This window comes from Mustela putorius, unplaced genomic scaffold (assembly GCF_011764305.1).
Source record: "Mustela putorius furo isolate JIRA1106 unplaced genomic scaffold, ASM1176430v1.1 tig00000095_pilon_pilon_pilon, whole genome shotgun sequence".
In the NCBI taxonomy this organism is placed as follows: Eukaryota; Metazoa; Chordata; class Mammalia; order Carnivora; family Mustelidae; genus Mustela; species Mustela putorius.
In genome coordinates, this window is record NW_025421280.1 from 21,588,078 (window position 1) to 21,612,661 (window position 24,584).

A 24,584-nucleotide genomic window follows, 5' to 3' on the forward strand; every position below is an offset into this window, starting at 1 on the left:
ACTTCTGGGGGCCGGGGACGTCGGAGACGCCACACATGAAAGCAGGAGGACACAACCTCCGCTTGACTGGGTAGGAGCTGTCCCAGCTGGGGAGAGCGTGGCCTGCTGGGACCTGACGTTTCGCGGTTCCTGCTGGGATGCCTAGCTTCCGAGAGCCGCTATTGGTCCCGCCCCGCGGACCGACGAGAGAAGCAGCCAATCAGAGAAGGCAGCGTGCGGAGCGTGCGGAAGCGGAAGTGAGGTTTCCGTGGAGACAGCGGAACCTACAGAAGGCGGCGGCGGCGGCGGCGGCGGCACCTGCGAGCTGAGGCTCGGGCAGGGCATGGCGGCGCTCACGGCCCTGTGAAAGCAAAGCGGCCGAGGGGCTCGCCATGCGCCGGCGGCCCTGACATGGGCGCCAGCGGCTCCAAAGCTCGGGGCCTGTGGCCCTTCGCCTCGGCGGCGGGGGGCGGAGGCCCGGAGTCGTCGGTCGCTGAGCAAGCTTTGGTGCGGCCGCGAGGCCGAGTCGTGCCCCCCTTCGTATTCACGCGCCGCGGGTAAGGGCGCGGATTCCGCCCCGGGGAGGACAGGCGGGCAGCGGGGCGCTCCCCGTCACAGGGAGCTCCAGGAGGAGTCGGATGTTTCGGGCACCCGTGGGAGCAAGGGGTGGGGAAAGCAGAGCAGTCAGTCCCTAGCGATCTGGCTGCTTGGAAGGTCTCTCTAGGGGAAGAGTGGGCCTGAGGCTTGTCCATGGGCGGGCACGGTAAAGCTGAGCTGGAGCCTCCCTGAGACTTCAGAATTTCTTTCTTTCATCCCCTTCTTCCCAGCATGAAAGTTGAAGGCTCCTAGCCTCCCTCTCCCCCAATTCTTCTGAAGGAAGAATAACCCTGTTTTGACTGGTTTCGTTCCCCACCGTCGTGGGGTTAGACCTCTGAGGGTAGTAGCCGCGAAAGTAGGACTGGGCCCCAGAGTTGATGGAACCTTGGTAAAAAGACCTTCACCCAGGTATGTTCTTCACATCTGGAGTACTGACCTCCCTTCTCTTTTTCCACGGGTCCAGATAGGAGCGTCATACTGGCCTCCTCCTTGTGGGCCAATGGAAATGGTACTCAAGTGATGTTGGAGATTTGGCTGTAGATATTAGGGAGACTCAACAGTGGTAGTCTGGCCACACCAGCCATCTGGGGTGGGTGGGGAGGATTCAACCTTTTTCTCTTTAGGCTCCCTTCTAGTTCAGGAATCTGACATCTCTGGTTGGCCCACGGCCAGCAGCATCTTCTGGAGAGAGACACGTGCCCAAGCCATCATCCTGCCCACTCTAGAAGTCCTGGGTGAAGACAAGGGCCTGATGTTGGAATGGCTGCTTTTGTTGAGCAAACCAGTGATGAGAACTGGCTGTGGCTGCCATGACAACGTGCTCTGATTGATCCCTCTTCTGGGAGACTGACAGAGTAGCACTGGCTACCATCCCACTCCCCACTTGCTTCTAGTAGACCCCAAGCCCTAAACAAAGGATTCTTCGGGCATATTATCCTCTCTTCCTCCCACCAAGGTTGCTCCCCATTTGGAGGTGGGCGCATTTCCCTGTAGTCTGGTCATTTGCCATGACTGGGTGTGGGGCTCCAGCCCAGCCCGTTCCCTCTCTCTCCACACAGCTCCATGTTCTATGATGAGGATGGGGATCTGGCTCACGAGTTCTACGAGGAGACAATCGTCACCAAGAATGGGCAGAAGAGGGCCAAGCTGAGGCGGGTGCATAAGAACCTGATTCCTCAGGTGAGGGTCTGGGCAGTGGTCATAGAGCCTGTGTTGAGTGTGTGGAGACCCCAGATGTGGTCTGCTGTCATGGTGGGATGTGCATGTCTTGGGGGAGGAGCTGGCCCTCACTAGCCTCTGTTTCCATGGCAGGGCATCGTGAAGCTGGATCCTCCCCGCATCCACGTGGATTTTCCTGTGATCCTCTATGAGGTGTGAGCCTGGGGAGTGGCAGGCATAAGCGCTCCCTACCCCACCAAGAAACCCCCAGGCTCAAGGTGTGGCTTCCATTAAGGAACCTAAGCTGGGGCCACAACCCTGAATAAACTGCATTGGCCTGGAAACTTCAGCCGTGAGCGGGGCAGTCCTGCAGTGTTGGTTGGGTGTTGGTTTATATGTGGACAAGAGGTGGCTGGCGGCTGGTGAGGGCTAATGGCAGAGTTACCAGCCCACCTTCCCCAGCAATCCCTGCAAGGTACATGGCAGGGCATATGCTGGTCAGGAATGCCTGGTTCCTGCACCCTTGCCTGGCCTGCTTTCTTCCAAGCTTGCCTAGGGCCCAGCCCTGCTAGGGACTACAGCACTTTACAAGCAAGGTCTGCCTTCTTCCAGCCCCTGGGCTGTGGGAACTGTACACAAGTGGGAACTTCCTTTCCCTCATTTCCCTTACCCCCTTGTTGGAGCATTTCAGCCGTTTGCTACCTCGATTCCTCCTATGTTGGACAGAGGTGGGGGGCAGTGCAAGCCTGATTCTTCCTGCCTACCTTCTCATCTGTTCCCACCCCCAGATGGATGGACAGTTTTCTGGCTGTTAATAGGAGATGGGACTGGTGTGGGAGGATTCTTCCTCCACCCAGGGCTGGACTGATCCCTCCCCACTGCAACTACTTATTGTCCCCCCCCCCACACACACACACCCCAGCTGAGAGGGCATAAGACGGGAACAGGAAGGGCTATGATGCCTGTGCCTATGGGGAGTTGCCCCGGCCCACCTACTTTGTCTAATCCTCCTTGCCTTTGTACCAGCCCGACACTTACACACACCCCTGCCATAGGGAGGAGACCATCTGCCACCCTTTGGTGAGGGACAGCACCCCTAAGGTTGGTGTCAAAAGCTGTGAGGAACCCACCACCCCTTTCCCTACAGTATACCCATCCCCCAGGATCAGTCAATGGAAGGTACTGAAGCCCCTGGGTAGAGACAGAAAGGAGAGATCAGTCATAAAGGAATACTTAAAATGTGAAAGTCTGTAAATAGTCTAGTCCATGATGTTGGGGCAGAGTCTGATTTCTACATCAAAATGACTTTTTTTTTTTTTTAATTCCTTACTGTGCAAGCTCTGTGCTTTTAAGAGTGTGGGAAATGGCTTGGGAAGGGCGGCCCCCAATCTAAGAAGGATGTTGTGTTATTTGTTTAGTTTCAATAAAATTATTTGTAGACCCTGCATACAAGAGTGGCATCTGCTGTGACATCCCATGTCTAGACTGGGCCACTCCAATGGCTCCCATCTTTATCATCGAGATGAGCCCCCCTTGTGGCCATCCCAGCTGTGGCCAGCAGGTGGCAGTGTATTCACACACCCCTCACGGCAGGGCCCCTCAGAATGGAAGGCCACTCACTTGTCTATTGTGTTTAATAGGTGGAGACTCCTGGAATTGGAAGGCTTTGGGGTGCTTCACTAGGGATTGGCCCCATCTGCCTGACCTGAGGTGACAGCATTACCTCAGGAAGTTCTGGGACAGCTGTCTTGCCCCCAGCAATGCCAGCTGACCCCACATGAGGTCACAACATGAACCCCATGGACCTCCAGTATCCATCTTAAGTGGACAGCATTCAGCTGGGTGCCACCATGCCCTTGGCCTACCACCAGCCTATGTAGCCCCAACCCACCTGCTTCCTCCCAGGACTGTCTGTGGATACCACCAGGAGAATGGGTTTGGGGCTTCTGTTCCATCAGACAGAACTCACCCACTTAGTACTTTCTTTGTTCCTTGCTGACCCTGTGTTCTCCCCTCCTGCTGACCCTGTGTACATTCAGCCTACACTTCTCAGGCCCTGCTAGAAGGCTGGTTCCCTGCTAGGTTTGGCTATTGGCCATCAGCCCAAATTCCTGTTAGGAAAGAGGGAGTTCAGGGACACAGGCTTCTGGGTTTGGGGAGTTGGCCTGCCAGTCGTTTGGAGGCTTAAATTTGTCATATCCGGAGCAGGATCTTCCTGTGCAGCCTTTGTAGGTCTTCTTTGGGCACCTTCCCACTTCCCTGATAAGATGCCAGACATAAGGCCCTGTCATCCTCTGTTATCCCCCTTACTGCCCCAGGGCCAGGACTCTGCCATGCCAGATGGCATCCCATCTCCCATCACCACTATCCCAGTGTTGGGGGAACTCCCTGGGTTCAGCCTGCCCCAGCTGACCCCAAAGCTGGAAACAATGGGGGTCAGGGCAGTGTTCTTCCACTCCCTTCCACTGGGCTGTGTTCACTTCCTTCCTGCTGGCTGCCTGAGGAAGTGTCCCTGCCCTGGGACTGTCTGGTCTGGCCTTTGTTTCCCCAGGGGCCCCCACCCTTGCCGTTTCCAAGGCTTGTGTCCCTTACGGAGCCAGCACAATGGTATGGGGACACACCCTCCCTTGCCATGTCCTGGACTCCTTGGTCCTCGGTGGTACTCTAGGGTGTGTACCCAGTTTCCCAGTCTTCTAACATGGCCTTCTGTTAGGAGAGGGGCCCTGGCCTCAGGGAGGTGGGCCAGTAGGGTGAATGGGGTAGGCTGAGGGTGATTTGAGGGTGTGCAGTCTTGCTCACCCCTCTAGAACAGCCTGCTGGGACTCCACTGCAGCTTTGCCTGGGGCTAGTCCTGTTATGGGCACGCCCCTCCCATAGAAACAGCCTTTTTCCCAGCCAAGTTATGAGCTCCCTACTCTACAGTGTCTTGGTGAAGTTCACCCAGGAATCTGGGGGCCTATAGACCCCTCCCAGCCCCTGTCCCAACCCCCAGGCTGCGCAGCATGTTACATCAACATGTTTTCCACTCTCACATTTGGGATGCTTCCGCTGTCAGTGGGAAAAATTGACCCAGCTCCTGGAAGTTCCCCAAAACCCCCCGGAGCCGGTTCCCTTCTTCACCACCTGCCTTGGGGGACCGTCAGCCAAGCATCCCACCACTGGGCCCCTTCACTCACAGGCTACTGGATTTGAGGACCAGCCTCACCCCCAAGGGGAAGTTAGGGAGAAGAGCTTTCAGGGTTAGGAAGCTGCCGGCATGGCGGAGGCTGTCACCTGAGCCAAGTCCTACAGCCTTCCCGTCACCTGGTGCAGTTGCCAGAGCCAGGGTATACTGCAGGCGGGGGGGAAGGGTGGGGAGGGCAGCCAGCCAGCAGGGCACGTCGGAGGGAAACAGGGTCAAGGCGGTCCCTTCCCCCGCGCTTGTTTCTGGCCCTTTCCTCAGAGGGGCAGCAGGAAGTGAGGAAAAAGGGTTGGGGTGGGAGGCGGGAGCGGGTGGGAGGGGATGGGGTTTATCAAGTCGCCGGCGGGCTGCCCGGCGGGCAGCAGCTGGTGCGAGTAGCTTAGCTAGAGAGGCTCACCCAGGGAAGAAGGGAGGCCGCCGACCTACTGGGCCCACGGGCTCCCACACAGGTGAGCCCAGTGCAGGCGACTGCTCTGCACCCCCTTAGATCCGCTCACAGGAGCTCTTTCTCCCTCCCCTCCCTGGCGCGCAGACGGGATGGGCTGGTGATGCAGACCCGGGCCCTTTGGGGGAGCTGAGCCCCGTAAGGGGCAGAGGATCTAGACGCAGGGAGATCTTGGCCCGGTCCGGCTCCAAGGCTGCTCCCCAGCGGGAGGAGCTTGTGGGGCGAAAGGGCTCATGATACCGGGTGGAGGCCGGGGGAAGCCCCTCTAGCCAGGCTGGCTCTCTGCGGTTGGGCCGGGTACTTCTGGGGGTAGCAGCCTCCTCAGGTTGAAATAAAGGCTGGGGGGCTCCTACAGGCCTCCAGAGAGCCTGGGCAGGAAGGAATGGGAGCCCAGGCATGGGCCTGTCCCGAATGCAGGTCGCGTGCTGGGGGCCCTATCCCCAGGGCCCGCTGGGCTTACAGACCCCAGCGGAACCCGCCACGCTGCGACTCAAAGGTCGTGTTGCCAAGACAACCCACAGCCTCCGCCCAGCCCAGCAGGGGCTGAGAGGCTGGTGCTTAGCCCCCTCCCCAAGACTAGCAGGGGGCGGGGCTTCCCTTCAGAATGGAATGGGGGGAAGGGAGCCCTGATACGTAGGGGACTGGGTGTTCTAGTCCCGGGAGGTCCGAGGTCGGCACTGGTCACTGTCTCTCTTTCCAAACTAATGGCCGCAGAGCTGGAAGCCACACTCGCGGGTACAGGGCCAGATCCTCTGCTGCCTCCAGCCAAGGCCCCGGGTCCCTCAGCACCACCTTATGGACGGGCGGAGGAACACCACCTTCTTTCTTCCCTCCGCGACTCCAGTCCCTAGCGCTGTCCCTTTAAGCTGCTGGTCGCGCGGCGGAGCCGGGAGGACTGTACCACCGGCCGCGAGCTGGCGGGGGAGGATATATTGGGCTGATTAGAGCTCGCGCCTCAGAATCCAGAAGAAAGCCCCATTCGGAGGGGCCTCACGGCCCCAGTTGGATGGCCACATTCCTCCGCGGAGAACCTTGGAGGCCGAAACGCGGCACTGGCTGCGTGAAAGTCAGGAACACCTTCCTGCCCCGGCCTCAAGTCCTGCCCCGGGCCCACCTCCGCTCTGGATTCTTAAAGAGCCTGCGGGCCGGGGCTTGGGGGGGCGGAGCAGCAGAGGCGCCGTGCCCGGGCCGCGCCTCGACGAGCAGCTAGAGTGGGCCGGGCTGGGCCGGGGATGGCGGTGGTCATGGCGCGGGTCCCGGCAGCGCCCCGCGCGAGGTGAGGGCGAGCAGTATAAACCTAGCGGCGTTCCCACACAGGCTGAGTTCTGGACCCCCCGGGATGCGCCCAGCAGGACGGCCCAAGAACCCTCCCCCCACCCGGCCCGGCTCCGGCCCCACGTGCGGGGCGGGGGCGGGGTCCCGCACAAAGGACAGGCGAAGTGAGCTCCTCCCCGGACCCGCCTGGCGGGCGGGCGCGCGCGCGCGCATTCCCGGCGGCTGCGTAGGGAAGGGCCGGTTCGCTGGCGCCGCCGTGGGAGGTCCGCCGCCCCTTTGTCCCGGTGCGGGCCTCCACCAAGCTTGCGAGAGTGTCTGCGCTCGAGACAAAGTCCTGACAGCCCCGCTCTTCTGCCGGGCGGGTGCTACACAAGATACCAGTTCCGCGGCTGTGTTCCAGCTTCCTGGTGGCTGCATGAGCTGTGCCCTGCCTTATCCAAATGCTATCATTTCTCTGGATCGGGAATTCTTCACGGGGTACAGAGTGGGCCTCTGGTTCGGGGCTTTCTGAAATCTTGTGTTGGGTGGTATGCAGATATCTCTATTTCTGAGCAGCGAGTCCATGGCTCAGTCTGCCAGTTCTGAGTCACAGACCTACCTGAGGTCTCTGCCCAGCCATAAGCCACCTGCTCCAGGAAGGAGCCCTATGTTCCTGGCAGTGAGTTTCCAGGGTGTCTTGCATTCCCCTCACTGGCCTGTGGTCTCTCAGATCTGTAGCACTCACCTAACAGGGTCTGAACAGCCTGGGCACCGTGCCCCATCAGAGCCTGGGCTGTGGGAGTGTGAATAGGTTTGGGGTGGGCACCTCCAGGATTTTGTAGACTGACTTGCTCTCTCCCATCTTTCCCCCAGTTCCTGAGCTGGTGCCAGACAGGTGACACCATCTTCCTGCAGCCCCCAGCATGTGGGCAGGCCTGTGCCCTGCCGTCACACTGGCCCTGGTGTTGGTGGCATGGGCCACTCAGCTCAAGCCCACAGCGCCACCCATCTTCACCGGCCGGCCCTTCGTGGTAGCATGGGATGTGCCCACACAAGACTGTGGCCCTCGCCTCAAGGTGCCCCTGGACCTGAAGGCCTTTGATGTTCAGGCCTCACCTAACGAGGGTTTCGTGAACCAGAATATCACCATCTTCTACCATGATCGGCTGGGCCTGTATCCACGCTTCAGTTCCATGGGACGGTCTGTGCACGGGGGTGTGCCGCAGAATGGCAACCTCTGGGCGCATCTGAAGATGCTGCAGGAGCATGTGGAACACTACATCCGTACCCAGGAGCCCGCGGGCCTGGCGGTCATCGACTGGGAGGACTGGCGGCCCGTGTGGGTGCGCAACTGGCAGGACAAGGACATATACCGCCAGTCGTCACGCGAGTTGGTGGCTAAGCGCCACCCTGACTGGCCGGCAGAGCGCATGGTCAAGCAGGCGCAGTACGAGTTTGAGTTTGCCGCCCGGCAGTTCATGCTGGAGACGCTGCGCTTTGTCAAGGCCGTGAGACCACGGCACCTCTGGGGCTTCTACCTCTTCCCCGACTGTTACAACCACGACTACGTGCAGAACTGGGAAACCTATACGGGCCGCTGCCCTGATGTCGAGGTCTCCCGAAACGACCAGCTGGCCTGGCTGTGGGCGGAGAGCACAGCCCTCTTCCCCTCCGTCTACCTGGATGAGGCCCTCGCGTCCTCCACCCACGGCCGCAACTTCGTCAGCTTCCGGGTTCAGGAGGCCCTCCGCGTGGCTCACACCCACCATGCCAACCACGCGCTCCCGGTCTACGTGTTCACGCGACCCACCTATAGCCGCAGGCTCACGGGGCTGAGCGAGGTATGTGCCTTCGGCGGCCCTGCCTTCCCCCGCCACCCCCAACAACTGTGGGGGTGGGAGTGGGGTAGGCAGGGGGCCTCCTGCCCTCCAGCTGACTGGCTGCTCTCCATCCCCTCCCGTCATTCTCTCTGTGACCTTGTGAAAGGGTGGCATCATTAGGTCCATTTTGCAGATGAGAACATTCAGGTCGAGATGCTGAGAAATTTGCCTAAAGCTTCCCAGCACATCCAAGGCAGAGCAGGGACTTGGGACTAGGCTCCCTGACTTTGGAGTTCATCTTGATAGGTACATCCTAGATTTGAGTAGGCCATTGGTTTGGGAAATGGAAGCCTGAGTAGGAATGCAAATGGCTTGCACATCTAGTGAGAAAGGGAAACAGCCTCTGCCTGAGGGTGGGAAGGGGTATGGGGCTGAGGGGACCAGAAAGTCAGAACAGGGTGGGGGCCTGTCCAGCCTGTCTGGTCCTCATCCTGTGGTCTCAGTCTTCCCCAGTGACCATCCTCCTCCCACACAGATGGATCTCATCTCCACCATTGGTGAGAGTGCAGCCCTGGGCGCGGCCGGGGTCATCCTCTGGGGGGATGCAGGCTACACCACCAGCACGGTGAGTAAGACCCCCCCCACCCCAGCCTACTAGAGCGGAGTCTGCGGGAGTGGGGGACAGGCAGAGAGTTGCAGCTTTCGGCTGCCTACCTCAAGGTGGGCAAACCAACCTAGATGGGGCCCTTTGTCTGTCTCCCTCCCAAGGCGCCTCTGGTCCCAACAAAGAAAGAGTCCCTCCCCCATTCCCAGGAAAGGGATCATGCTGTCCTGAACAGCCTCAGAGGTCCACCCTTCCCCCTTACCCTACCCCCATCCCCTGGGCTCACCTCTGGAGCCACCTCCTTTCTCAGTGGAAACGGGCGGTCAGGGCTGGAGCACGCATGTATGTGAACACATGTGCATGCTGTTACAAGAATGTACAGGCACTGCAGGGTGAACACAGAGTTTCTATCCGGGCCTGTGGGTTAAGGCCACTGACCTGATCCCTGGCCTCTGTCCCCAGGAGACCTGCCAGTACCTCAAGGATTACCTGACACGGCTGCTGGTCCCCTACGTAGTCAACGTGTCCTGGGCTGCCCAGTATTGCAGCTGGGCCCAGTGCCACGGCCATGGGCGCTGTGTACGCCGTGACCCCAGCACCAGTACCTTCCTGCACCTCAGTGCCAGCAGCTTCCGCCTGGTGCCAAGCCATGTCCCGGGTGAGCCCCAGCTGCGGCCGGAGGGGGAGCTCAGCTGGGCTGATCTCAACTACCTGCAGACGCACTTTCGCTGCCAGTGCTACTTAGGCTGGGGTGGCGAGCAATGCCAGTGGGACCGTACACGGGCAACTGGGGGTGCCCATGGGGCCGGGGCTGGGTCCCACCTCACCGGCTCGCTGGCTATGGCAACCCTGGCCCTGACCTGGACTTTATAGGGATCTCTCACCTGGCTGCCGGGCAAGCTGGCCTCTGCCACAAGGGCTCTGCTGGGCACGTAGGAGCCTGCAAGAGGTGGACAGACTGGAGCCCCAAGGGGGCAGATCCCTGGGGATGCCTGGTAGGGCATCCATACCAGCTCTCACCCCCCTGTTCTAAGGGGTTGGGGCAATTCCCTGAGAGGCCCCTTCTCTCCCTGCCAGAGAGGAAGGGGGCTCAGCTGGGCCAGAGAGGACCTGACCCTACTCTCCTGCCCTTGGATAGTTTATTATTATTATTTTGGGGTCTCTTTTGTAAATTAAATACAAAACAACTGCTTCTGTGCTTAGACTGTGTGCACCTAGGCAGGACATGTGACAGAGATCCCAGTGTCTCTCAGGTTTGAGCGCAGCTCTGTCTCTATGAGACCCTGTGCTGGGGACTTCCTGAAGTCTGTCAAATGCACTCCGTGGAACCTGGAGGCCCAGAGCTGCCCATTCTGCAGCTGCCTGCTGAGGACCGGGAACAGAGGGATTCACATTCCATCCCAACACCCAGGGTCTTGCTTTCTCCATATTGATTGGAAAGTGGTTGGGCCCAGCCTTCTGTGAGGGACCAGGCTCATTGTGTTTCTGCTCCTTGCTTCTGGGTCCCCCCTGGCCCAGTGCCACTCACCTCGCCTTGCCCACCCAGGGAGAATGGGGAAGTGGATATTTGATCTTCCCTAGCTGGGCAGGCAGCCAGACTACCCCTCCTTGCTATTCCCATAGGCAAGGGCGTATCTTCCACTCCCTGCTCCCAAGGGCAGTGGACTCCAGCCCCACATACCTCTCCCCAGCTAGGTCACAGGTCTCCACTGGGGTTTGGGACCTGAATCCTGAAGTCCTGTCCCTGACCCACTCCAAAGATTTATGTTGGGGCAAGAAGGAGACATCTTGAGTCTGGGAGCAGAGACCTTCTTAAAGGTCAGCTCCTTCCTGGCACTGGGAGAATGTGGCTTGTCCCTTGCTTTCCCAGGGGAGAAAAGTAGCATCTGGAGTCATCAGACCAGCTCCAGCCTGCTTCATTCCCCTGATTCTGAAGGGGCTCAGCCCCTGTCCTCAGCCATCAGACCCTCACTTGGGGTCCCCATGTCCATGTCAGTGATGATACGGGCCCTGCCCTCAGCAAACACTGGCTGTGGGAAGACAGACTCAAGAAACAGCCAGGTGGTGAAGGGGGGCAGCCCAGCCACAAAGACTCAAGGGAGGTATCCTTGTGGAAGTGCCTTCTACAGTGAGTTTTAAAAGGGGAAGGGGAAGCTTGAGATAAAATGCAGGCAAAGGCTGGAGGAAGTCGGAACACAGCTGAGACTGAACACAGCCTGGCTCGGGCTCAGCCTCAGTCCTGGGCTGCGGCATGGCCAGGGTGTTAACTGCAGGAAAGGCAGGAAGGGCAGGAAGGGCCGCCTTCGAGCGCCACCACGCCTGACTTTGCCTGACGGCGGTGACCGCCTCACCTGTTCAGCAAACAGCATACACATGTACCTGGGCTGGGCTGGCCTGCATCCGTGAGCAACACCAGCAAACAGCATACACATGTACCTGGGCTGGGCTGGCCTGTCCTCCTGACGCACACCAGATACAGAGGCCAAGTCAGAGGCAGTCAGCAGAGCAGAGCCCGGAGCAGCAAGCCCCACCACGCTGATGCCAGCTCAGGTTGTAAAGTGATCCTCCTCCCTCTGGCTGACAACAGCCGAGCGACAGCAGAGAATGGAGGGAAGGGGGCCAAGCAGTAGCATGGGGAAGGCAACATCAGTTCATGCGGTGGGGGGAGAAGGCTGAGGCGGAAGGATGCCCAGCCCTCATGGCCACGGTGGGGAGAAGTCTGCTGGACAGAAGATGCAGGTGTTGGTCTATAAGGTCATGAGATGATGGAGCCAGCCAAGAGAGGGCAAGGAAGAAGCTGTGGCTTCCTGCCCTCGTTGCCCTCACACCTCTTGACTTCCCCTACCCAGCTGTGACCCTCAAACACACCAGTGAGCTACCCTACCCACATCTGTAACACCCAGCATCCGTGGCCTTCCCCACCTAGCCAGGACTGCATAGCCAGCAAAGCTGTGGTTTCCCCTACATGTATGACTTTACATGCCTGTTACCTCCCCCAAACACCTGTGACCTGTACCTATCTGGCTGGGACCCCTCCAGGCAAACCTGTGATCACCTCACATCCCTTTCCAGGAGGACCTGGACAACAGCCTTGTGGAAGGTGCAACTCGGGGACAGCCACAGCTGTGGGTGGGTCAGGGTAAAGCAGAGTAAGACGGCTCAGACCTGGGGTGTGCACGTCACCAGAGAGCAGGCAGGGCTGGACCACAAAGCTGGACAGACCCCAGACACACACGGCACTTGGGCCAGTCCGGCCAGCGGAGCACAGCAGGGGTAGTTCTGTCTGCAGGGCTCTAGGGGGAGCATCTGGGGAGCATCTTCCTGCCGTTCCACCATTGGAGTATCTCCCTTCAACCGAGGCTGCTGGAGGTTGCTGGCCTGACAGTTGGCTGAGTTGTGCCAATCGCGGCACTAGGTTTCTGGGGGCACCCGAAGGTACTGTGAACCCTCAGGGAGAGGGAGTCGGGGCTGCCTTGATGCTCTCCCCCACCTCTCAAGAGTTGCGCCAGGCTCCCTGCCCCTAATGGTCATCACTCTGTGGCCCTGATTCCTGAATAAAACAGCAGCCACCACCTCTGTGGTGAGATCCTGTGCTGGGGTCCTCCTCTGGTGCTGTCAACTTCTCCATCCTAGCCTGGGGGATGGAGTGCAGAAGGTAGCCGGCTATCACTGACTCACTGGCCACTGTGCTGCGGGGGAGGGGTATCCCTAGCTCAGGCTCAAACTGGGCCCTAGACTCAGGCAGCACTCTCGCCCAGACCAGGTCCATGAGCTTTTCCTCACCACACCCTGGCAGGCGTGCCTGGGCCTGGGCCTGGGCCTGTGCACCTAGCAAGTCTCAGTAATCAGTTTCTGAATCAGCAAACAAGTGAAATCACAAAGGAATGAACAAGCATGTGGTCACTGACACACCCAGGCTCACCCAAACACGGGGTCTCAGTCACGAGACTACGGACTCTCACACCCAGTTCAGGTACTGGGTCCGCACTTGCACACGCACACACTACTGGGCCTTGCGCAGAGGCCTGGGCCGTAGCTGACCAGGGCTTCACAAAGACACATTCGCTGATTGGCCCCAACGTCATAGACAGTGCCTTTTAGACTTGTCCCTAAAGCAGAGGGGAGTTAGTCACCCCCCACCTAGGGCAAGTGGGTGTAGGGCCTGGGGTTGCCATACTTCCAGGGGCCCAAGAAATGTCTTCACTTTTTCAAGCAGAGGAAAATATTTACTCATAATGGAACATAGAATAATAACTTCAGTCTGGATGGTACCTGTCCTTGCACCAGCACAGTTTAAAATGCATTTTTTAATGTTTTTTTTTTAAGATTTTATTTATTTGACAGATCACAGGTAGGCAGAGAGGCAGGCAGAGAGAGAGGAAGGGAAGCAGGCTGAGCAGAGAGCCTGGTGCTGGGCTCCATCCCAGGACCCCGGGATCGTGACCTGAGCTGAAGGCAGAGGCCCCAACCCACTGAGCCACCCAGGTGCCCCTCATTTTTTAATGTTTTGAGGAAGGGGCCCACAAAGGTAAAAGTGCCCAAGGCCCACAGATGATATAAGGCAGCCATGCAGGAAAGTGTGCTCCCTCAGGATACGGTACCAAGATACCCAGACTCTGCTACCACACACAGACCTGCCCAGTGGGGTCTGCCACCCAAGCTTCCACCCCCACCCGGATTCAAAGAAAGCCACAAAGCCGGCCTGGTGTTGACCTTGTGGGCGGGGCTGCTTCCAGTCCAGCCCCACCTCCCACCAAGGCACTCTGTTAGGGGTGCCAAGGCAGTCCTCTGCGGGGCTCAGCCTTCCAACCCACAGCCTGCCCCTCAGCCCTCCCCCAGACTGGGTGGCGTGACCCCCACCCCCACCACCTACAAAAGCTCAGAGTTTCCAGCAGCAGCTTCCTCTGAGTCTGGTGCAGCTGGGGCCAGAGTTGAGGAACAGAATCTTGCTGAGCCCTGCCTAGGCCCTCCCGCTGGGGTCAGGAAATCTGGAGGATGAGGCCCTTCAGCCCTGAGGTCAGCAGGGACAAGTGGGCAGACTGGTGGGTATACAAGAGGGTTGGGCTGACCTGTCCTTGGTTGCTGAGCATCTCTTCTTCCAATGGCTGGCCAGGATTCCTAGGGGAAGAGACAGGAAAGGATCCCCCCCATCAGTCAGGTCAGCCTGGGGGCCGAGGGCCTGGCTCTCAGCCGCACTTCTCAAAACAGAAGTGGTGGCTTCTGTGGCTCTTGGGGAAGGGGATTGGTTAGCGTAGGCCAAGGCAAAGCCTATGGGAGGCAAGAAGGCAGAGGTCCCACCCTCGAGGCAACTCTATGTGCCCTCCAGTGGCAGCGCTCCCCCTGCACGCCTTTCCTTCGCCCTCTGACCTCCCTGAGCCCTGAGCCAAGGTCAATGTTTACCCAAAGTGGAGCAGGGATGGATTAATAAGCAAGGGGCTTGGCCAGCCTTCTCTAAGCAGGGGTAAGAGTGTTCAGAACCTGCTCTCAGCTTTGCCTCCCCTGGCCAGGTTTCCCTAGACCCATCCTCTGCCATGGCAATCCACCTGCTTCCCACCTACGCCCTCTTCCTGAGCTTGCTCAGCATGGCTAAAGGCTCCAGGAGCCCCATGGTACCCAACCAGCCCTTCACCACCATCTGGAATGCAAACACGCAGTGGTGCCTGGAGAAGTACGGCGTGGACGTGGATGTCAGTGTCTTCGATGTGGTGGCCAACCCGGGGCAGACCTTCCGCGGCCCTGACATGACCATTTTCTACAGCTACCAGCTGGGCACCTACCCCTACTACACATCTTCCGGGGAGCCTGTGTTTGGTGGCCTGCCCCAGAATGCCAGCCTTGAGACCCACCTGGCCCGCTCCTTCAAGGACATCCTGGCTGCCATCCCTGCGTCCGACTTCTCAGGGCTGGCGGTCATCGACTGGGAGGCGTGGCGCCCACGCTGGGCCTTCAACTGGGACACCAAGGACATTTACCGGCAGCGCTCCCGGGCACTGGTCTGGGAGCAGCACCCCGACTGGCCAGCTCCTGAGGTGGAGGCAGCAGCGCGGAACCAGTTCCAGGAGGCTGCGCAGGCCTGGATGGCGGGCACACTCAGGCTAGGGCAAGCACTGAGGCCTCGTGGCCTCTGGGGTTTCTATGGCTTCCCGGACTGCTATAACTATGACTTTCGAAGCCCCAACTATACTGGCCAGTGCCCACCGGGGGTCAGTGCCCAGAATGACCAGCTGGGGTGGCTTTGGGGCCAGAGCCGTGCCCTCTATCCCAGCATCTACCTGCCTGCAGAGCTGGAGGGCACAGGGAAGGGACAGATGTACGTGCGGCATCGCGTAGGGGAGGCATTCCGTATGGCTATGGGTGTTGGGGACCCCAGTCTGCCGGTGCTGCCCTATGCTCAGATCTTCTATGACGGGACGAACCGCTTTCTGCCCCTGGTGAGTCTCCTATGACCCCACCCACCTTGTAGCCTACTTTGTCAGGCATTAGATCCAGTAAGGGAGGCCACACAGCCTTGGGGCACTTTTGTCCATTATTCCATTCCTTGAGTTCCTACTGGGTGCCAAGCTCTGTGCTCAGCAATGTTTTGGCCTTCATCACGAAGATGGAGTGCCTGCTGCATGGCACTCACAGGCTACAGTGACAGGCTTGCCTCTTGCCATGGGAGACTAGGGTGGCCCCCGGTGGGGGTTATGAGTTATTTGTCCCATCCAGTGGTGTTACAGCAATCTGCTGTGGGGGGTAGGGAGGAGAAAAGCTGTGCTTTTTTCTCAGAGCTGTGCTGTCCCTTTCCCCAGGATGAGCTGGAGCACAGCCTGGGGGAAAGTGCAGCCCAGGGAGCAGCAGGAGTGGTGCTCTGGGTGAGCTGGGAGAACACAAAAACCAAGGTAAGCTCAATGAGCCCAGGATGGGGGGTTAGGGTGGGGGCAGGGGTGGAGCTGCCAGGCTGATTGGGAAGACCCTGGCCTGCCTTTTCTATCCCTGCAGTCCTGGCTGGGACAGCAGGCTGGAGGCCATGCACTATTGTTGTGTGTCCCTGATGCTCCTCCTCCCACTCAGGAATCCTGCCAGGCCATCAAGGAGTACATGGACATCACACTGGGGCCCTTCATCCTCAACGTGACCAGTGGGGCTCTTCTGTGCAGTCAAACCTTGTGCTCAGGCCATGGCCGCTGTGCCCGGCGCCCCAGCCACCCTGAGGCCCTCCTCATCCTCAACCCCACCAGTTTCTCCATCCAGCTTGCTCGTGGTGGCCGGCCCCTGACCTTACAAGGTGCCCTCTCACTTGAGGATCAGATGCGGATGGCTGTGGAGTTCCAATGTCGCTGCTACCGTGGCTGGAAGGGAGCACGGTGTGAGCAGCAGGGCACGTAGTGACTGGTCATACACCAGGATACACACATGGAGCTCCTGTTTACCTTAAAAATAAAGTAGTTATTTTACCAGCAAAAATGGGTTTATTTGGGAACAGGAAAGTAGTGCCATTTGGGACATGCGACCTGTTACAAAACCATGGGCAAGTCTGGAGAACAAAGAGGAGGAATGCTGTTTTAGAGAGGAAAGGGGGTAGTTGGAAGGGCCTGTTACAGAAAATCCACTGGAGTAAACTGGGAGTTCGAAGGGTGGTGGCAATGTCTTTTCATTGAGTTATGAGACTCTTGTTGGCTGGGCTGTTGTCAGGTAATGAAAAAACCTTTCCTCCCATTGCAGGTGTAAAGTAGGCTCCTTCCTGTTGGGTCTGCAAAGGGCTGCAAGGAGTGGTATGTCTGAGTTCCCCCTTCTAGCCTCTCGACTTCACTTTATTTTATTTTTAATTAACTTATTTGGCAGAAGGAGAGAAAGAGCAAGCACCCAAGCAAGGAGAGCAGCAAAGGGAGAGGGAGAAGCAGGGTCCCCGCTGAGCAAGGAGCCCAGTTCAGGACTCGATCCCAGGACTCTGGGATCATGACCTGAGCCGAAGGCAGACACTTAACCAACTGAGCCACCCAGGCGTCCCTTGACTCCATTTTAAATGAGGTTTTCTTTATTTGATTTCACAGCCTAATGCAGTCTGAGCCTGACCACAGCTTTCTGAAGTACAGGCTATCACACTAGCCATGGTCACAGTCAGGAGTACTCTCAGAGACCATCAACACCACATGCCTGCACCTGCATACATGTTTACAGGCCAGGATAGCTGAAGGCTCTAACTCCAGCACCCACCCAGCAAGGTCATAAACATCTCCAGAGACTCCAGAGACACTGAGCCCAGTCTTTTTTTTTTTTTTTTTAAGATTTTATTTATTTATTTATTTGATAGAGATCACAAGTAGGCAGAGAGGCAGGCAGAAAAAGAGGGAGAAGCAGGCTCCCCGCTGAGCAGAGGGCCCGATGTGGGGCTTGATCCCAGGACCCTGAGATCATGACCTGAGTGAGTCAAAGGCAGAGGCTTTAACCCACTGAGCCACCCAGGTGCCCCCTGAGCCCAGTCTTTAAGCTGTAACAATCATGACATTGTAGCAAACTGACATTCACTGGGGACCTACTCCTCCCAAGTTCTATGTTAAGCATTTTAAGTGGAAAAACTCATTCAATCCTAACATGAGGTTGTGAGGAAACAGGCACACACTAAAAGGGTAAGCACTTTGCCCAAGGCTGCACAGCCAGAAAAATATGAGAAGCTTAGGTGGAACCCAGGCTGTCTAGCCATAGAGGTAAAGCCCTTTGGCTCCTCCTGTGTGTTGACAGTAACAAGCCCTGCACGCAACCTGAACCTGCTCACAGGTACCACCCTCGCAAATAAAGCAGACATGATTCTTGCTTCAAGAGCTATTAAGCGCCTAAAACGTACACGCGCTGGGATGCAGAGAGCACAGGAAAGGCTAGTCTCTCTCACTCTGTCCTGATGTCTGTCCAAGGACGGCTGCTTCCGAGTATGGGACCCACATTTCAGGAGGAAGCTCCGTTTCTACACAGAACCCTTTTACCCCTGGAGGCCAACGGGGTCCGAGACCTGCCTGAGCCTAGGGTGGGGCAAGACAAGGCAAGGCGGAAGTAGAACCAGGTGGAGGAGGGGCCCACCCGATCAAGGCTTTGGCGAGATGGGTCCCGGCAAGGCCTCGGCCGAACGGAAACCGGGAGAACTTAAGCGGTGCCCAGGAGCCAGAAACTTCGCCTGCCTTGAGCAGGGCACGGTCGAGGAGGAGGTGGAGCCTGCGCTGGGTCACAGCGTTGCTGCGCACGGAGCCGGGAGCTGTGGATTGGCTACGGCAGGAGAGACAGAGGCGGAGCCAGGGCAAAGACCCGACCTGCGTCGGCCCCGTGTTATGACGCGCTGAACCGGGGGCGGAGCCTAAGAGGTGACGCGCGGAGGCGGGGTGGGATCTGGCGGCCTAGGGAAAATCCGGACCAGGTGGGGCGCTGCGGGCCGCGACGGCTGCAGTGCGTCCGCCACACCACTAGGGGCCAGCGCGGGCGGTCGGAAGAATCCAAACCACAGAGCGAGAAACCGGCCAGCGCGGAGCGAGGACGCGGAGCATCCCAGATCTTGCCTTCAACATGTCAGTACCTCCCTCTTCCCATGCGCAGCGTGTTCGTCCTCAGTGTCTCCCGTCCGCCCCACGCGTGCGGCCCTCAAGTGGCTATGCCGCCCCGCACGCCTTCCCTGCGTCTGTCGTTCCCTCCCAGAGCATGCCGAGCCACACCCACCCAGAGTCCAGCTCCCGAAGCAACCCCCTCCCAAAAGCTCCACGGTTTGTCACCCACTAGGAGGGAGGGGGAAACAGCCACAGGACAGCCTTGCCGCCTCTCCCTGAGAATACATGAGCCCCGCCCACAGTAGGTGGGGTCGGCACTGAAAGGGTTAAGCCCGCGGGGACGTCTGGGGTTCCAAGCCTGCGGGCGGGTCCTGGGGCTTCCTCCCTCTAGGAAGGCTGCGGCTGCTGAGGAGGTAGCTGATGCAGGTGAGGGGCTCACAGCCCTCTGAGTGGGATATAGTGTGTGGGGGTGGGGGCTCCGACCTGGGCATGACCAGTGTGGAATTGGCCTCAAGCTTAGGGGACCTTCTTGGGAAGGTGGGGAAGGGGAGCTAGGACGTCATCTCTGGAGCAGGTGAGTAAAAGCGTGCGGCCCAGCGGATACCCCACCACCAGAAATCCCCCAGCATAGACCCTCCTGGCAGCAGGGCCTGCGGTCGAATGGGCAAACAATGGGATTTAGGCGCAGGAGGTCTGAGCCCCCAACCTGGTGGCCGTTGGACACCCTTGTGGATTTAGGAAGGAAGCTGTGGTCCTTATCTAGGGTGACTACGAAACTCAGGCCAGGGGGAACCAAGCCTGCAAGAGCCACATTGCTGTGGGACTGTGAGCCAGGCCCCTTGCAAGTGTTGTTGGGGCCCCATCTGAAGGGTGTCTTTGCCCAAGCAAAGTGTCCTGAGCTGCACAATGTCGGGGAGGGGGCAGTGGACTCTGTGCTGCAGCCAGGGAAGGCAGTTCAGGGAAGGAAATCCGATCCTAATAGATGGGTGAGTCGTGCCCCAGGATTGCTCAGGTAGCAGGCATGGCCCAAGCAGCCAAAAAGACCAAGAATGTAGGGAAAAGGAAGGGACAGAGAGCTCTTGGGGTTAGCTGTGTTTCCTCCAAAGAAAATTCTGAATGGGCTAAAGTAGGGGGTGTTGGTGTCTAGTTTGCATGTTCTGTCTGATGGCCAGCCAGCCACGGTGGTAGGACTAATCCACTGTCCTGGGGAGGACAAAGTTGTAGCCACAACAGGCTGGGGCCAGGACTTTTGGGTTCTGCCCCAGCCTTAGCCTTTGGCCTCCCTCCAGTGTGGGGCAGGACACGCTGGATCTGTTTCCTCTGCTGTCCACCTGAGTCAGGTATAGGGGATGGTCTCCAGATTACCTGTGTCATCAGGTGAGTATAGGGACAAGGTATAGTTTAGTAGTTGCAGGATGCTTGGGTTCCCTAGCACTCTGTCAGCCCCTCCCTGCCCCAACCCTGTCCTCCCTCTTGGTACAGCTTAATGTGGTTATTGTTCATAAGAGGAGCACCTTTGTGGTCCGAGGAAATACTACTGTCTGGAAACCGTGCTCTTAATCCCTAGCCTTCCATTGAGCCACCTGCAACCCAGCAGGGTATGACTTTGGCTCTCAGCCTGACTCAGCTGAGCCTAGATCCTACATGTAGACCAGAGCTCACTCTGAGCCCTGCCCCCCCCAAAGCTGACCCCTACCCTAGACCGTGCACACCAGATAGAGCTGATCTTGAGTACCAGCCCAGTCGAGCTGACTCTGGATCCTGCATGCCAGCCAGAGTTGACCCTGAGATCCAACCTGGCCGCGCTGACCGAGGATCCTGCACACCAGAGCTGACCCTGAGCCCCAGGCTAGCTGAGCTGACCCCGGGTTCTGCATGCCATCCAGAGATGACCCTCAGTCCTGGCTCCACTGAGCTGACCCTGGATCCTGCACACCAGCCAGAGGAGACCCCAGCTCCCAACCTGGCTGAACTGACCCTGGAGCCTGTGCACTGCCGACCTGAGCTCCTGGATGCCTGTGCTGACCTCATCAATGAGCAGTGGCCCCGAAGCCGAGCCTCCCGCCTGCACTCCCTGGGCCAGTCCTCAGATGCCTTCCCCCTCTGCCTGATGCTGCTGAGCCCCCGCCCCACACCCGAGTCACTCCCCATTGTGGTGGGTCATGCCCGCTTATCACGGGTGTTGGACCGGCCCCAGAGCCTCCTGGTGGAGACAGTGGTGGTGGCCCGGGCTCTGAGGGGCCGTGGCTTTGGCCGCCGTCTTATGGAGGGCCTGGAGGCTTTTGCTCAGGCCCGGGGCTTCCGCCGGCTGCACCTCACCACCCACGACCAGCTGCAGTTCTACGCCCACCTGGGCTACCAGCTGGGTGAGCCTGTGCAGGGCCTGGTCTTCACCAGCCGACGGCTGCCTGCCACCCTGCTCAAGGCCTTCCCCAGAGCACCCCCTCCCCGGCCACCCTGCAAGCCTCTTAGTCTAACTGCCCAGACTGCCCCAAGAGCCCACAAGGGGCCGGCACTGCCACCACCCCCTCCCCTGCCTGAGTCCTTGACCACCTCACCCCCACCTCCTGCGAGGCCCCCTCCACAAAGTCTGCTGGAGACACAGTACCAGGACCTGAGAGGATGCCCCATATTCTGGATGGAAAAGGACATCTGAGGGCTACCCATGGCAAAGCACTACTGTCTACAGGGTCGATGGACTGCTTAGGACAGTACCAGCCTCATATAGCCTCAGTACCCCCATTGGCCATAGCTCAGTCCCTAGAACCTGGAAGCTGCTTGTTTCCCAAGCACCAGCAAGGCTGGGAGAGGCTCCACAGCTGGGGCTCGGAGCTGTCAGTGTGGCTGAATAAAGGCTTCTGATGGGTGCGGCTGTGACAGTGTATTTGTTGACCCACTCCCACCCCCCATCCTTATCTTAGATCACTGTCTCTGTAAGATCCTTGGGATGCACCTTGGCCCTGGACCCTGGATGAAGGGAAGCCTAACCTTTACCCCTCCCATTCTGCCAGGCCACTGTGACAAGGTGTCTGTCTGTTCCCTTCCATGTTCACTCATCACCATTCACTGAGCACCTACTGTGTGTCAGGCCCTAGACTGGGCCCCGGGCAATGAGGAACTAGACTGATAGGGCCTTGATCCTGCCACAGGCATACAGTGGCAGGATCTATGTTGGGACAATGGGAACCTAAATACCTTCAGTCCATTTGGAAATCCGGGAGAGGTAATGTCACAGCAGAGATCTGAGTGCTAAGTAGGAGTCAAGTCAGGCAAGGGGGAGGGTGTTACGTGTTCCTGGGGCAGGGAACAAGATGGACAGAGGACAGAAGGGGACTGGTGAGAACTGTGAGTAGGCAAGGTGTCAGAGGGCACAGTGGTCCCATGACAAAGAGGGAGAGCATGGGAGGGGAGCTGCCCAGGCCGATGCATGGCGTGGCTGGTTTGAGGGGGCTAGAGGACTACAGGGGGGCCATATTTTCCCCATCCCCTCATCCTTGTGGGGAATAGTGGGGGAGTGTTCCTAGCTTTCCAGGCTGTGTGGAAGGTATGGCCATGGAATCGGACTCTAAGCTCACAGCTCCTCTCTCCTGCAGGTTTCCATCCCTGGGGCATGATCATGCTGCTGGGCCTGGCTCTAGTGCTCGGAGTGGCCCTGTGCCTAGGGTTTGGCCAACCCCTGGTGTGGGCTCCTGAACACCCCTTTTCTGTGCTGTGGAACATACCCTCAGCACACTGTAAGACTCGCTTCGGCGTGCACCTGCCACTAGAGGCCCTGGGCATCACAGCCAACCGTGGCCAGCGTTTTCATGGCCAGAACATCACCATCTTCTACAAGAACCAGCTTGGCCTCTATCCCTACCTTGGGCCCGGGGGCACAGCTCACAATGGGGGTATCCCCCAGGTTGTCCCTCTTGACCGCCACCTGGCACGGGCTGCCTTCCAGATCCATCGCAGCCTAGGACGTGGCTTTGCTGGCCTGGCAGTGCTAGACTGGGAGGAATGGAGCCCACTCTGGGCTGGAAACTGGGGCCGCCGCCGAGCCTATCAGGCAGCCTCATGGGCTTGGGCACAGCGGGTATTCCCCGACCTGAGCCCCCAGGAGCAGCTCCATGAGGCCCGTGCTGGCTTTGAGCAGACAGCCCGTGCCCTGATGGAGGACACACTGCGGCTGGGCCAAGCCCTGCAACCCCATGGGCTCTGGGGTTTCTACCGCTTCCCAGCCTGTAGCAATGGCTGGCATGGTATCACTTCCAATTACACGGGACACTGCCACCCAGCTGCCCTTGCCCGCAACACCCAACTTCATTGGCTCTGGGCTGCCTCCAGTGCCCTCTTCCCTAGCATCTACCTCCCACCCAGGCTGCCACCCATCTACCACCAGGCATTTGTCCGAAACCGCCTGGAGGAGGCCTTCCGTGTGGCCTCTGTTGGACACCCACATCCTCTGCCTGTTCTGGCCTATGCCCGCCTCACACACCGGAGCTCTGGAAGGTTCCTGTCTCGGGTGAGTAAAAGTTGAGATCTAGGGGTCTGAGTGGGGAGGCAAGGCCCTGACTGAAGAGAAGACCTTGCCCCAGGGGAATTTGATGGGGAGGCTCTGATCTAGTTCTTCCTGGGAGGTCCCATTCTGGAGCATCTGAAAAGGGAAGTTTGGCTCTGCCTTGGAATATCTTGAGGGGGAAGGCAAGCCCAGCCATTGGAGCCCTCGTCTGAGGAGAAACATCTTCTGAGTGGAGGACCGGAGAAGCCACTTAGAGGCTCAGTGCCAAGGAATCTTACTCTAGATGTGAAACCTGATCATGGCGATAAGCCAGAAAAGTTTCTCAAAGGTGGAAGTAGGCCCAGTTGGATCTGGCCAGTTTAGCCCTGGCTTAGCTGTTCTTTGCCTCCAGGATGATCTTGTGCAGACCATTGGTGTGAGCGCAGCACTCGGGGCAGCCGGCGTGGTGCTCTGGGGGGACCTGAGCTTCTCCAGCTCTGAGGTGAACATTGTCCCTCCAACCTGCCATGCAGCCCATGCTAGAATCCCAGGGTTGGGGAAAAGACCATGTCAGAGCCACAGAGCAGGAGCACTGATACATCATTCCCCTTTCTTCAGGAGGAGTGCTGGCATCTCCATGACTACCTAGTGGGCACCCTGGGCCCCTATGTAATCAACGTGACCAGGGCAGCCATAGCCTGCAGTCACCAGCGGTGCCATGGCCACGGGCGCTGTGCCTGGCAAGATGAAGGACAGCTGGAAGCCTTTCTGCACCTGCAGCCAGATGGCAGCCCTGGACCCTGGGAGTCCTTTGGTTGCCGTTGTTACCTGGGCTGGGCTGGCCCTACCTGCCAGGAGCCCAGGCCTGAAGCAGCAGCATAAAGCCAGAAGTTACCTGCTCCTGTGTCTCTTGTCCCTGCTGCCATATGTCTCTTGTCCCTGTCCCACACTTGTTCTATTCAGTTTATACTCAGTCCTCCCACACACACCCTCCACTTCCCATGGGACCCCTGGGAAGTGGAAGGGGCCAGAAAAAAAATGGTTTACCCCATTTTACCTTATTATTATTATTTGCTTGCACCATTTCAAAACCAAAGTTCCTCTGAGATCACTGGATCCCTTCTGATAAGAAAGCAGCCCAAGGGAGAGTCAGCGTTTCAGATGGTTAGGGTTGCCAGCCCAGAGCTCTGTTCCAACTCCTCACCAAGTCCATGGAAAGGTCATAGGAGACCCATCCAGGGACAGGTAGGCTCCAAGATCTCGGCTAAGGTCTGTAAGTGCTAAGCTGTTGTCTTTCCTCTGCTTCATCATAAAGTCACTTTTTCTTTCACTGCCTAAGGTTTGACTGTTTACTCAGTTCTACCAAGCCCCACGCTCTTTCTGTGGCGAACGTCCAGCCTCAAGTGCCAAGAAATGCAGGTCCTGCCTGCCTTGGTAGGCTGCTCCAAGACCGCAGCTTCAGAGTTAATGACTGTGCTGGGAAGCACATGGACACGGGAGGAGGGGTGGGTGACCGCAGGGCATTGTGGGTGCATAGTTCGGCGAGAGCGTCGTGGG

The 24,584-nt window shown here is 58.5% G+C and overlaps 5 protein-coding genes across 10 annotated transcripts; all 5 read left to right on the top strand.

The window, feature by feature from the left end:
* Window positions 1-238: 238 nt before the first annotated feature.
* Window positions 239-3,181, top strand: TUSC2 (tumor suppressor 2, mitochondrial calcium regulator). Its single transcript, XM_004760568.3, has 3 exons — window positions 239-536; window positions 1,635-1,755; window positions 1,888-3,181. Exons 1-3 carry the CDS (start codon window positions 391-393, stop codon window positions 1,951-1,953), a joined length of 333 nt encoding a protein of 110 aa, XP_004760625.1. The 5' UTR covers window positions 239-390; the 3' UTR covers window positions 1,954-3,181.
* A 2,041-nt stretch (window positions 3,182-5,222) lies between these two features.
* HYAL2 (hyaluronidase 2) lies at window positions 5,223-10,229 on the top strand. Of its 3 annotated transcripts, none has more exons than XM_004760569.3 (4): window positions 5,223-5,364; window positions 7,488-8,455; window positions 8,970-9,059; window positions 9,501-10,229. In XM_004760569.3, the coding sequence occupies exons 2-4, from the start codon at window positions 7,538-7,540 to the stop codon at window positions 9,909-9,911; spliced, it is 1,419 nt and encodes a 472-aa protein (XP_004760626.1). In that variant the 5' UTR covers window positions 5,223-5,364; window positions 7,488-7,537; the 3' UTR covers window positions 9,912-10,229. The 3 variants fall into 3 exon arrangements, with proteins under 3 accessions (XP_004760626.1, XP_004760628.1, XP_004760627.1); XM_004760571.3 differs by lacking the exon at window positions 5,223-5,364 and adding an exon at window positions 6,236-6,636; XM_004760570.3 differs by lacking the exon at window positions 5,223-5,364 and adding an exon at window positions 6,843-7,112.
* Window positions 10,230-13,483: 3,254 nt separating this feature from the next.
* On the top strand, window positions 13,484-16,484 carry HYAL1 (hyaluronidase 1). Of its 2 annotated transcripts, none has more exons than XM_004760573.3 (4): window positions 13,484-14,080; window positions 14,546-15,469; window positions 15,830-15,919; window positions 16,092-16,484. In XM_004760573.3, the coding sequence occupies exons 2-4, from the start codon at window positions 14,570-14,572 to the stop codon at window positions 16,404-16,406; spliced, it is 1,305 nt and encodes a 434-aa protein (XP_004760630.1). In that variant the 5' UTR covers window positions 13,484-14,080; window positions 14,546-14,569; the 3' UTR covers window positions 16,407-16,484. The 2 variants fall into 2 exon arrangements, with proteins under 2 accessions (XP_004760630.1, XP_004760629.1); XM_004760572.3 differs by having other exon boundaries at window positions 13,485-14,054.
* A 925-nt stretch (window positions 16,485-17,409) lies between these two features.
* Window positions 17,410-24,078, top strand: HYAL3 (hyaluronidase 3). 3 transcript variants are annotated; one of them, XM_045079536.1, is made up of 4 exons: window positions 17,411-18,571; window positions 22,907-23,051; window positions 23,440-23,529; window positions 23,646-24,078. In XM_045079536.1, coding segments are annotated over exons 1-4 (501 nt in total). In that variant the 5' UTR covers window positions 17,411-18,569; the 3' UTR covers window positions 23,910-24,078. The 3 variants fall into 3 exon arrangements, with proteins under 3 accessions (XP_044935467.1, XP_044935471.1, XP_004760632.1); XM_004760575.3 differs by having other exon boundaries at window positions 17,413-18,973; window positions 22,141-23,051; XM_045079532.1 differs by lacking the exon at window positions 23,440-23,529 and having other exon boundaries at window positions 17,410-18,973; window positions 22,141-23,051.
* NAA80 (N-alpha-acetyltransferase 80, NatH catalytic subunit) lies at window positions 18,972-21,414 on the top strand. Its single transcript, XM_045079561.1, is given in 3 exon segments — window positions 18,972-20,222; window positions 20,224-20,341; window positions 20,422-21,414. Coding segments are annotated over 3 exon segments (975 nt in total). The 5' UTR covers window positions 18,972-20,147; the 3' UTR covers window positions 21,204-21,414.
* Window positions 24,079-24,584: the final 506 nt, after the last annotated feature.

Excerpts from the sequence above, each read along its gene's own strand:
- HYAL1 (XM_004760572.3), top strand. The coding sequence starts at position 14,034 with ATGAGGCCCTTCAGCCCTGAG. Across the intron at positions 14,055-14,545 it reads TGAGGCCCTTCAGCCCTGAG|GTTTCCCTAGACCCATCCTC; the intron begins GTCAGCAGGGAC and ends TCCCCTGGCCAG. Across the intron at positions 15,920-16,091 it reads GGGAGAACACAAAAACCAAG|GAATCCTGCCAGGCCATCAA; the intron begins GTAAGCTCAATG and ends CCTCCCACTCAG.
- HYAL2 (XM_004760569.3), top strand. The coding sequence starts at position 7,538 with ATGTGGGCAGGCCTGTGCCCTGCCGTCACACTGGCCCTGGTGTTGGTG. Across the intron at positions 8,456-8,969 it reads GGCTCACGGGGCTGAGCGAG|ATGGATCTCATCTCCACCAT; the intron begins GTATGTGCCTTC and ends CCTCCCACACAG. Across the intron at positions 9,060-9,500 it reads CAGGCTACACCACCAGCACG|GAGACCTGCCAGTACCTCAA; the intron begins GTGAGTAAGACC and ends CTCTGTCCCCAG.
- TUSC2 (XM_004760568.3), top strand. The coding sequence starts at position 391 with ATGGGCGCCAGCGGCTCCAAAGCTCGGGGCCTGTGGCCCTTCGCCTCG. Across the intron at positions 537-1,634 it reads TTCGTATTCACGCGCCGCGG|CTCCATGTTCTATGATGAGG; the intron begins GTAAGGGCGCGG and ends CTCTCCACACAG. Across the intron at positions 1,756-1,887 it reads ATAAGAACCTGATTCCTCAG|GGCATCGTGAAGCTGGATCC; the intron begins GTGAGGGTCTGG and ends TTTCCATGGCAG.
- HYAL3 (XM_004760575.3), top strand. The coding sequence starts at position 22,158 with ATGATCATGCTGCTGGGCCTGGCTCTAGTGCTCGGAGTGGCCCTGTGC. Across the intron at positions 23,052-23,439 it reads CTGGAAGGTTCCTGTCTCGG|GATGATCTTGTGCAGACCAT; the intron begins GTGAGTAAAAGT and ends CTTTGCCTCCAG. Across the intron at positions 23,530-23,645 it reads TGAGCTTCTCCAGCTCTGAG|GAGGAGTGCTGGCATCTCCA; the intron begins GTGAACATTGTC and ends CCCTTTCTTCAG.